Consider the following 11694-nt stretch of genomic DNA (forward strand, 5'->3'; position numbering starts at 1 on the left):
AGCCAGTTTGAATATTGCTTCACACCAATTACATCACATCTGAAGCCAAACGTCATTGACAGAAAAAAATGGAATTGTTGCATTTCGTTGTCCTTCAGTGGCTGGCTAGCTTGCTAGCTAAAATTGTCCCTTTCCTAAATTAGCCATGGATAGGGATAGCGATTTGGACTCGTAGTTTTACGTAATCTCCGTTCTGGCCAATGATTATAACAGAAATTCTGATCCAACCATAAATTCATACATTATGCCCCTGGCATAATGGAAGGATGGAAGTTCAATATGTAGCCAGATGTAGTAGGCTAATGTTAACTAGCCGGCTCATTGTTGTCTATGAAAGGAAGTTTGGCTAGCGAGCAAGCATTTTAGCCAGGTAGCCTAGGACAAAAGAAACAAAAAGTGTGTACTGTATGACAGTCATAGACCGTTTTGACTCTCCCTACAATTAGGGTGAGTCAACATGTTTTTTTAAACTTGCGCGCACACACACACACACACACACACACACACACACACACACACACACACACACACACACACACACACACACACACACACACACACACACACACAAGCTGGTATAGTGGAGGCAGCTACTGTTTTCTTTTGTTACGGTAACTCTTCCTGGCCACCCCCTCTCTCTGCTCTCACCTCTCCCAAGGTTCGGTTCAGCATCGGATTAAACCTTCGTCTCACAGACCTTTGTCTCCTCCTGTGTCTGCATCTGGGTCATATCATGAGTCATGATACCATTTGCACAAGGCTACTAGGCTAGTTTAGCCTTCTTGCAATGCAATACTTCAACCACTAGAAACTGTGCATACGCATGATCTAAAGTTTGCGGGGGATAAGCACATTCTCACCTCAATTTCAGTTTTTATAAATGCTAACTTTTGCGTAAAAATTGGCAAACGTGTTTTGGGCATATTTTGCGCATATGCAATGTTTATAGTTGAGGCCCCCTGGTCAGTGGCAACCCGTCATTCAGGGCAGGTGGGGCATATCAGTTTGCAAACAATGTAAAACATTTATTGAGTTAATAAAGATGCATATTAACATGGTCTCTTTTTAGGTTTCTTGAGTAAGGCAGCTCCAAAACACAGGTGTTTCAGCTTAGCTCAGTTCTTTCTGTGGTGGCAGCTAGCGGACAATACAGAGCGTAGGGGTTGGTAATCTTCTCTAGTTCATTGTGATTGGCTCAGTGTTCTGTCACTGCAAAATCTACAGGGAGAGCTAGAAATGTCAAGCCCACTTGGATGCTGCCATAGATTTACATTAGAAATGCCCATCCAAGAAGGCTCAAGGTCATTGGCCACAGGTAAAATGATGTCAAATCACGTTATATCTACCGTAGCTTTGATTGGACTGATTGGACTGACTCATGTCAACATCATACTTTCAAAATCTTAGCTAGCAAGCTAGACAAGCAGTCATCGTCATGAATCACATTGACAGTTTACTGGAAAATCCTTGTCATATGAAGATAAATTATAGATAAAATGTATCAGTGATCATTGGCCATTGGACATAAACATTACACAGCATGTTCAACAATCGCAAATTCAACAATGAGTGTTTTGGAAGGAGTTAGTGGCTAACTGCAAGCAATCACTATTTTGCTCCCCTACCTGCTATTCGGTGGAGAGGGTGTGTGGTCCAAGTCTGGGTTTAAGCTTTTATTTTCCAAGCTTAAAAGGATAAACATTCACAAGCAACACCATGGGCCAGAGAATATTGAATACATTGGCCATGCTGTCAATCCAGCATGACTTCTGCCACGTTCAAAACAACTGGCAACTTGGAAATCTCCGACTTCAGTGAGTTCAACACAACTGGGAACTCTGGAGAAAAAAACATTTTGAGCAGTCATCTAACTGGGAATTCTGGCCTCTTTCTAGAGCTCCGACCTGAAGATCACTGACGTCATAATTCGACCTTGTTTTTTCCAAGTTCCCAGTTGTCTTGAAAGCACCATAAATCCAAAGAATGCCAGACTTTGATGACAAAGCTTCATGACAAAATTTGCCCACAAGAAGGACTGCCATGCCACCTTCCTGTTCAAGTGAGCACAGCACAACAGTGAGTCCAAAACTGTCTTGTATGCTGCTGCAATATGCCAGGGAGATATGTATACTGTAGATAAGATAGTAAAACTAAATGTATGTTGTGTAGTGAGCTGTTAGCAGCCTATGTGCCTCACCCTAATAATTTGGTCCCTTTCCCCCTCTAAACTTAGCCTACTGTTCTGACTTGGTGGTGCACATGTAGCCTATAGCCTGTTTTAGAGAAATGTCATTTTCATTGTCTGCTTATATGTCCCATTAATTGATCCTACGGTCCTGACTTGGTGTACAGGGAGAATACTGTAAAAAACGACCCATTTTCTGAATTCTGTCGCTGTACATTTTAAAAGTGCTGAACAAATAGTTATATTGACTACGTCCGTCTTAGCTTGCTCATTAATGTCTTAATCAAAATTACGGCTAGCGCCTGATCCGCTCACCATTCCCTTATGCCATAGTTTGTACATCTCAATTGTCAGTAGAAACCACATTTGTTTTAACAAGTCAGCCATATCAGCTATGTTTTTTATAAAGGCAGTAAATGAGGCTGAATGAACTGTTTGGCTGCCAGACAAGGCTCCGCTGATAGCCAGGTGTAGCGGTGGTAAGGATCCCCTGCATGGTGCTGAAAAGAAACGGTGCCACAGCAGTTTGTGAGCACCGTTTTTCACAGTTATAGTGCAGTTCATGTATTGCTTAGTGTTGTGTAGTGGCTTTGCTGGCATGCATAACAAAAAAAAAGTTGAGTTTGCCCCACCAATATTTACATGCTAAAATCACCAGTGCCCCTGGTGATTAAACTGTTTTTATGTGTCAGACACATAACAGGCTTAATGCAGTGATTTAAATAAAATCATATTCTTTATTTTACAAATTTGCACAATAGTGGAATAGTGGTGAACAAATACAAATGAACATACTTACTCATGTGGATACACTCATACACACACACAAGACTGAGAGAAGGTGAAACTCATTACTGGAGACTTGTAGGAACCGAGGTCCAGAGTGATGACAAAATTCCAATTTATGACACTGTTTGGATGGCTGACCATCTGTGGGCTATCAAAGGGGTCGAACACACCTTATCTGAGGCTTTCTCCGGGGAGGGACGTTCCTCCAGAACCCTGGGAGTGTGGACACCATTGGAGGTGTGAAGATGGATGAAATGAATGTTACTGTGTGAATTAAACTGTCATGTTACAAATGTTGATATGTTTTATTGTACTCTAAGTGTTATGTATTTATTGTTAAAGGGAAACTGTGTGATTTTGTTAGCCGGACGGCGGATAGTTCAAGGAGGAGCGACACAGAATGGTGACCCCCCCCCCACACACTCCTCATACAACATACACACATGAACACAAACAGACACAGAATACTCACAAAGCATAACATCGCCTTCCTTACTTCGATGGGCAATCAGATCACACATAGTCCAGTTAAACATTAATCAGCGAAAACAGTATTTGATTGTCTATGCAATTGCTTGTGACGGGAGATCCCTGTGTTCGGGTAAAAAAATAATTTTCACTGTTTTAATTTATTGAGGGTAGTGAAACTTACGAGTGAAAGAGGGATAGTAGTGAGACAATTTGGGAGGAGTGAGAGAAAGAGAGGTAGAAACTGGCAAAGAGAAAGAGAATGTAAACAGCAAACAAGTGAAATAACACAGACTTTTCTCCCTCAAATCTCCCTGTTCCTTCTGAGCAACTTTCCTCCCAGATCTCGCTTTGCCTTGGACTACAGCTTCAATAGTGCACCTCTGTTACTTCCTGTGAAGCTCTCAGGTGATTGGTGGGTTCTAGACCTCCACCTGGCCCTGGGTGAGGTGGGTTCTGAGCTGCTGGGCCGCATTGGTGATCTTCCTCTGGTGTCCCAACAGGTTCACCCCCAGGTTCTGCACATCCCTGAGGGAAGGAGAGAATGAGAGAGAGAGAGTTCAGAAAAGTATCCATTGCTTCTAAAGGCACGATTTGCATCATATGAAAATAACTTTATTGACATTGAAATGGAAGCCCAGGACTCACTCCATGGTTAGCCTGCTGACTCGGTCCAGTGTGTCCAGATGTGCCCTCTCAAACTGGTCCTTATACCTGTCCATCCTCAACGCTGTCAGCCACTCACTGACCGTCGCCACTGACGACAGGTCTGTGGGGGTGGGGCTCAGCAGTGGCTGGGTGGAGCTTGAGTTGGAGAGGGAAAGATCGAGATCGAAAATGATTGTCCTAACATAGCAATGATTCAATACATTTACACGATAACGTAATACATGCTCTCCTAAGATCACTGTTTGGGAATGTGATCTGTTACGTCTGCTGTGTAAAATATGGAAGAAAAGGCAGATGGGAAGTGTAGTCTCACCGGGGTTGCTCTGCCTTGAGGGAGGCAGGGTGTCGTATGAGCCTGTCCAGGGAGGAGAGGAGGGAGTCGAAGCCTAGCCGGTCACCCCTCTCAGCCTGCCAACACTGCAGCATCAGGGAGTGGAGAGCTGGAGGACAGTTATGGGGGGCTGGGAGACGGTACTGGTCTGCTACCGCCTTCATTACCTGTATTATAGGGAGGGAAGAGAGAGGAGGTAGGGGAGAAAGAAGAGGGACAGGGGCAGGGAGAGAGAGAGAGAGAGAGGCAAAGTGAGTGAGAGAGAAGCAAAGGGAGAGAGAGAGAGAGAGAGAGAGAGAGAGAGAGAGAGAGAGAGAGAGAGAGAGAGAGAGAGGGGGGGGAGAGAGAGAGAGAGAGAGAGAGAGGCAAGAGAGAGAGAGAGAGCAGGGAGAGAGCAAGAAGAAAGAAAGAGAGAGAGCGGGAGAGAGAGAGAGAGAGAGAGAGAGAGATAGAGAGAGAGAGAGGCAAAGGGAGGAAGAGCAAGAAGAAAGAGAGAGAGCGGGAGAGAGAGAGAGAGGCAAAGGGAGGAAGAGCAAGAAGAAAGAGAGAGAGAGTGAGAGAGAGAGAGAGAGAGAGAGAGAGAGAGAGAGAGAGAGAGAGAGAGAGAGAGAGGCAAAGGGAGGAAGAGCAAGAAGAAAGAGAGAGAGCGGGAGAGAGAGAGAGAGAGAGAGAGAGAGATAGAAGGAAGGAGGAAGGGTATTAGTAACCATCTGGATGTTAACAAGCTGCCCTATATAGAGAGGTCCCATCAGTACAGAGGGACTTAGAGATGATTAACCATTCTGTTCAGCTGTCAGTGTGTTTAGTCTCTGTTTGGCTCTCGCTTAACCCTCCCACAACTCACTTCCTGATTGCTCATGTCCCAGTATGGCCGCTCGCCATATGACATCACTTCCCACATGAGCACTCCGAAGCTCCAGACATCACTAGCTGAGCTGAACTTGCGATGCTGGAAGGCCTCCGGGGCTGTCCACCTGACAGGAATCTTACTGCCCTGAGAGGAGAGAGAGGGATGAGTGGTTGAGGACTGTGAATGTTGTGATCTTCTATTAACATAAGTAGTCTTTTAGAGTGGAAATACAAGACTAATCATCATTAAACAAACACAGAAGCATATCAACAGGAAAACTCTAATTTCCCAGCAGCATGTACCAGTGAGGCAGTGTAGGTGGGCATGTTATGGTCCAGACCCCTCATGAGGCGCGACAGCCCAAAGTCAGACACCTTACACACCAGGTTAGAGTTGACCAGCACGTTCCTGGCAGCCAGGTCCCGGTGGACAAAGTTCCTCTCAGAGAGGTACCTCATCCCAGCCCCAACACCCCTCACCATCCCTACAAGCTGGAGAACACTGAACTGGTCCTCATTCTCCTGGGGAGTGAGAGAGATGGAGAGAGATACATTATATTAAATTAACTGACCATAATCTACTGTTTTCTCAGTCTCACCCTGAGGAGTTAGTTACTGTGTAGATGGGAGTTGTAGTTCTTAGTCTAACATGGTGTAGATGGGTGTTGTAGTTCTTGGTCTACCATGGTGTAGATGAGAGTTGTAGTTCTTAGTCTAACATGGTGTAGATGGGAGGTGTCGTTCTTAGTCTAATATGGTGTAGGTGGGAGTTGTAGTTCTTGGTCTAACATGGTGTGGCTGGGAGTTGTAGTTCTTTGTCAAACATGGTGTAGCTGTTGTAGCTCTCACCCTGAGGAAGGCATCCAGTGGTCCATTCTCCATGAACTCAGTGATGATCCTCTCTGGTGGGCTGTGGGTGACCACCCCCTCCAGCTTCAGCACGTTGGGGTGGTCAAACTGTCCCAGCACCCCCGCCTCGGTCATAAACACTGCCTTCTCTCTGTCTGTCACGCCCCAGCGCAACGTCTTCACCGCCACCAGCACCTCCCTACGACCCAGGGGCCGGTAGCGCCCCCGAGACACCTCCCCAAACTGGGCTGGAGGGGGTGGGGGAAAGGGTGGGCGAGAGAGAGAGATATTATGAGTTGAGTTTGGACCCAGCTTGACTCCTGGCCCAACATATGAGCTATGAAAACACATTTTGTTTTTACAGAACTCTCCCTACAAGCATGAATCAAACCAGGACCCCTACCTGCACCAATCACCTCTTCTATCTTGAGGTGAGAGGGGTCGATCTCACGGGCAAATTCCTTGACCGCCTCACTGGGGTCCTCATAGGTGGAAGGGTCTACGTAGTACTTCACCCCCCCTGACAGAAGGAACACACAGAACAGGGATGGCTGTAGTGAACCAGTACAATTACAAAATAGGGCCTGTGGAGTGTGTTGATGTACAGTATTTGGCCCTAGACTTGGACATGTCTGGGTCAAGCCATGCTGCATGACATGCTGCATGATGGCAGAACACTGAGCCCAGAGGCCCTCTCCTCATCTTTTTCTCTCCTTATCCCTCTCATTGTCCATGTCTTTTTCCCTCTATCTCTCTACACATGTCTCATGCGGTCCCTCTCTTCTTCTCTTTCTTTCCCTCCCCCTCTTTCTCCCACAAGCCCTTGGGGTTATGATGGTAATGGGCATTAGACACGTTCCTCTGCACCAACATGTCAACAACACCATAGAAGTAGCATATACTGTATGTGCAGCTGAGGATATGACAGACAGAATGGTAATAATAGCCATCATACACCCTGACTCACCTTTGTGGCTGATGTACCTCTGGAGTCTGTCACTGTAGGGGCTCTCCCTCCTCTTACTGAGTAAAGACAACAAACCAGTGTTTCAGAACATTACACTGTGTGTGTGTGTGTGTGTGTGTGTGTGTGTGTGTGTGTGTGTGTGTGTGTGTGTGTGTGTGTGTGTGTGTGTGTGTGTGTGTGTGTGTGTGTGTGTGTGTGTATGACATGATCATGTATGTGTGGATAGGAGTTAAGGACACACTCACCCGCGGAACACAAAAACGACGACTATCGCCACAACGACCAGGAGGAAGGCTGCCCCGCCCATCACAGAACCAACCAATAGAGGGAGCCGATTCTGGATCTGCTTAGAACTCTCCTCTGAGAAAGAAAAAGTGAGAAGCAGAGAGTGATTTAGAGGGTGTGTTTGACTGTGTGTATGTGAGTGTGTGTGTGGTGCGTGCTTCCGTGTGTGTGAGTTACCCAGGGCCAATGTAGTGAAGTAGACAGTATGACTGTAGGGGCCATAGCCCCTCTCGTTGCGGGCCCTGATCTGGAAGGCATAAATGGAGCCAGGAGCCAGAGAGTTGACGGTCACTGTGTTGGTCTCACTGAACACACTCACTGCACTGTCCTCATCTGAACCCTGGGAGAGAGGGGGAGGGAGGGAGAATGGTTCAGTCTCTGGGTGTATGTACTTGTGTATGTACTTGTGTCTACATACATGTGTGTGTAGCCTGTACCTTGTCATAGTATCTGAGCTGGTACTCCAGTATGTCTCCATTGGGTCTGTCAGGCTGTGGCCAGGACAGGGTGATGGAGTCTGGGGCTCGACTCAACTGGTGCAGGCTAGGGACCAGAGAGGGTACTGGGAGAGAGAGAGAGATGGTGAGAGAGATATATGAGTTTTGTAAAGAAGAGGGAGGAAGAAAGAGGAACAGGAGTGAGAACACAAGCTGGCCTTGCCAGATCATGTAATTTCTGTATTGACCAGATGGGGTCAGCATGACACAGACTAGTGAATGAGCCAGCTCTGTAGAGTGCTGTATGGCCAAAGACTTGTATAACTAACCCAAGACAGACCAAGCCTGTCGTTTCCAATGGAGCAAATTGGTCATTGTAGGCAGAAATCCTATTGGAGCGTTCTAGCATTTATTTGCATATTTACGTTAGGGAACACCTACTCTGAAGTGCCTGTCTGTAATATCTAAATTAGCCCTTGCACTCTTAAACAACGCAATTTTTAGAAACGTTGGCAAAGGGTAAAGTCTACAAAACGCACTCCACTGTTTATTACATATTATTGTTTTGGAAACGGAAAACTGTATGGAGATCAAATGTTTAATCGATGAGAAAATGAGCAGATTCTCAGCCACGGGCCTTACTCAGATCACCATATTTGGTAGAGTTGAAACGCCAACCAGATGCTTCCCATTTATACATTGAAATATCTGTCTCATTGTTCTATCTGTGGTATGGACTTGCCTGCCAGACTTAGCTGTGCCACCACGGCTGGGAACAGGCTCAGTATGACTCTGTGGTTACAATGGTCATATCAATTAGAATTAATGTCATTTCACAACCCCAAATGCTTTCTCTAACTCACAGAAGGCAACACAAATAGAGGGTAATAATAATACCTTTATTAGCAGATCTCTGCCCGTATGGGGAATTAAAAACAATTGGCTATAAGAAATTATTTATTTTGAAAGGGAGGAAAATAGCTAAGTAAAAGTTACAGGTTTCTCTCTGTCTGTCTATAAACTGTCTGTCTAAACTGTCTGTCTGTAAACTCTCTCCCTCTCTCCGTCCTGTAAACTCTCTCCCTCTCTCCGTCCTGTAAACTCTCTCCCTCTCTCCGTCCTGTAAACTCTCTCCCTCTCTCCGTCCTGTAAACTCTCTCCCTCTCTCCGTCCTGTAAACTCTCTCCGTCCTGTAAACTCTCTCCCTCTCTCCGTCCTGTAAACTCTCTCCCTCTCTCCCTCTCAGCCCTAGCCCTCACCCTCCGATCCAACAGGTCCCAGACATGCTCAATGGGATTGAGATCCGGGCTCTTCGCTGGCCATGGCAGAACACAGACATTCCTGTCTTGCAGGAAATCACGCACAGAACGAGCAGTATGGCTGGTGGCATTGTCATGCTGGAGGGTCATGTCAGGATGGGCCTGCAGGAAGGGTACCACATGAGGGAGGAGGATGTCTTCCCTGTAACGCACAGCGTTGAGATTACCTGCAATGACAACAAGCTCGGTCCGATGATACTGTGACACACCGCCCCAGACCATGACGGACCCTCCACCTCCAAATCGATCCCGCTCCAGAGTACAGGGCTCGGTGTAACGCTAATTCCTTCGACGATAAAACCAAATCCGACCATCACCCCTGGTGAGACAAAAGTGTGACTCGTCAATGAAGAGCACTTTTGTCAGTCCTGTCTGGTCCAGCGATGGTGGGTTTGTGCCCGTAGGCGACGTTGTTGCCAGTGATGTCTGGTGAGGACCTGCTTTACAACAGGCCTACAAGCCCTCAGTCCAGCCTCTCTCAGCCTTTTGTGGACAGTCTGAGCACTGATGGAGGGATTGTGTGTTCCTGGTGTAATTCGGGCAATTGTTGTTGCCATCCTGTACCTGTCCCGCAGGTGTGATGTTCGGATGTACCGATCCTGTTCAGGTGTTGTTACACGTGGTCTGCCACTGTCCATCCTGTCTCTCTGTAGCGCTGTCTTAGGCTTCTCACAGTACGGACATTGCAATTTATTTCCCTGGCCACATCTGCAGTCCTCATTCCTCCTTGCAGCATGCCTAAGGCATGTTCACGCAGATGAGCAGAGACCCTGGGTATCTTTCTTTTGGTGTTTTTCAGAGTCATTAGAAAGGCCTCTTTAAGTTTTCATAACTGTGACCTTAATTGCCTACCGTCTGTAAGCTGTTAGTGTCTTAACGACCGTTCCACAGGTGCATGTTCATTAATTGTTTATGGTTCATTGAACAAGCATGGGAAACAGTGTTTAAACCCTTTACAATTTTTACAAATTATCTTTGAAAGACAGTGAGTTTGTGAAAACGGCGCATTTCTACATTTTGTTGAAAAAAATATGAAGATAAAAAGTAAAAAAAAATAAATAAATAATAAATAAAAACACTATGAGATTACTATGAGATTCACGGTGACGTGGGGAGCAAGACTAGAAACTTCTTGCAGGATTTGAAAATGACTTTTAATCCTATGATGATCCTGTGATGTTAATGAGAAGCCTTTTAACCACAGATCATAGAAATGCTGTTTTCATGTATGTAAACACTGGTTTGGTGCTGGAGATGAAAAGTGGCAGAAGGGCCCTTTAAGCCTGACTCATGCTCTCACCTGATTGGCTAGTAGTGAAATTGATGCTGGTGAATTGAGGCGGGAAAGGACTCAGAGCTGAGACATCATTGACCGCTTGCACCTGTCAATCAACAGCAGGAAAACATAAGACAAGGTTAGGTTAACTAAGTGGGTGTATATTTAATCCAGTATCTATATGAGGTAGGTGACTCTATTGCACAAGTTTTATACCTGTATGAGGTAGGTGATGGGAAATGTAGTGTCTATAGGGGGTAGGTGATCAGGGAAGTTGTAGTTCTACCTGTATGAGATAGTTAACTCTAGCACTCATGGGAGTTGTAGTCATACCTGTATAAGGTAGGTGACTCTTGTGAGCAGATTGTTGAGGGTGACCTTGGTCTGCTTGATGCCCGTCTGGGATGGGGCGAAGGTGACCGCCTCTCCACACCAGGAGCACGCCCCCGGGGCGGTGAAGGTGGCCGAGGGACAGATCCTACACACCACCCCATACCACACCTCGCTACGACCACCCATGTCCAGTGGAGGGCGCCAGCGCAGAGACACCCCACCATCACCACTCTCATACTCCCAGGAGACAGAGGTCGGAGCAGAGGGAGAGCCTGGAGGGGGGAGAGATATAGAGATGAAACATTTTGAACCTCTTTGGGTCAGTACTAGTGCCAGAATCAACACATTAAAACAGCACTCATCAACTCCAGTTGACACATGATCATGTCTCAGGGACAGATAGAGAGAATGAGTGATGTCAGAGAAAGACAGAAAGAGAGGAGACAAATGGGGCTTAGAAAGTAAGGCACAATATATGTTAGTGAACAATAATCTAATAATAATCTTTAAATGTCATGTAGGAAGAGAGGAAGAGAGAGATGGATAAGAAGGGAAGGAAGGAGAGAGAGTAAGGGAGGGAGAAAGATGGAAGGAAGGAAAGAAAAGGGCAAATTAGAGGGATGAGTGCCTTCGGAAAGTTCACCCCTTGACCTTTTCAACATGTTCTTGTGTTTCAACCTGAATTTAAAATGGATACAATTGAGTCACTGGCCTATATGGCAATCCTAAATAAACTTTAGGAGTAAAATGTTGCTTAACAAGTCACATAAGTTGCATGGACTCTGTGAGCAATAATAGTGTTTATCATGATTTCTAAAATGACTACCTCATCACTGTACAGTGTACATACAATTATCTGTAAGGTCCCTCAGTCAAGCAGTGCATTTCAACCACAAAGACCAGGGAGATTTTCCAATGCCTCGTAAAGATATGCAGC

General features: G+C 45.9%; 1 protein-coding gene across 1 annotated transcript in view; it reads right to left on the bottom strand.

The window, feature by feature from the left end:
* Positions 1-3387: 3387 nt before the first annotated feature.
* The window catches only part of LOC118367917 (ephrin type-B receptor 5), a 45196-nt gene continuing 36889 nt past the window's right edge, over positions 3388-11694 (bottom strand). The window contains exons 6-18 of the mRNA XM_052494937.1: positions 10758-11029; positions 10449-10530; positions 7830-7954; positions 7570-7732; positions 7353-7467; positions 7108-7163; positions 6544-6660; positions 6141-6388; positions 5595-5813; positions 5287-5436; positions 4425-4609; positions 4091-4246; positions 3388-3970 (exon numbers count right to left, since the gene is read on the bottom strand). Of these exons, the coding sequence (XP_052350897.1) occupies positions 3865-3970; positions 4091-4246; positions 4425-4609; positions 5287-5436; positions 5595-5813; positions 6141-6388; positions 6544-6660; positions 7108-7163; positions 7353-7467; positions 7570-7732; positions 7830-7954; positions 10449-10530; positions 10758-11029 (1994 nt within the window). The 3' untranslated portion in view covers positions 3388-3864. The remainder of the gene's footprint in view (positions 3971-4090; positions 4247-4424; positions 4610-5286; positions 5437-5594; positions 5814-6140; positions 6389-6543; positions 6661-7107; positions 7164-7352; positions 7468-7569; positions 7733-7829; positions 7955-10448; positions 10531-10757; positions 11030-11694) is intronic.

The sequence above is a fragment of the Oncorhynchus keta genome, chromosome 34, assembly GCF_023373465.1.
Source record: "Oncorhynchus keta strain PuntledgeMale-10-30-2019 chromosome 34, Oket_V2, whole genome shotgun sequence".
Classification (NCBI taxonomy): Eukaryota; Metazoa; Chordata; class Actinopteri; order Salmoniformes; family Salmonidae; genus Oncorhynchus; species Oncorhynchus keta.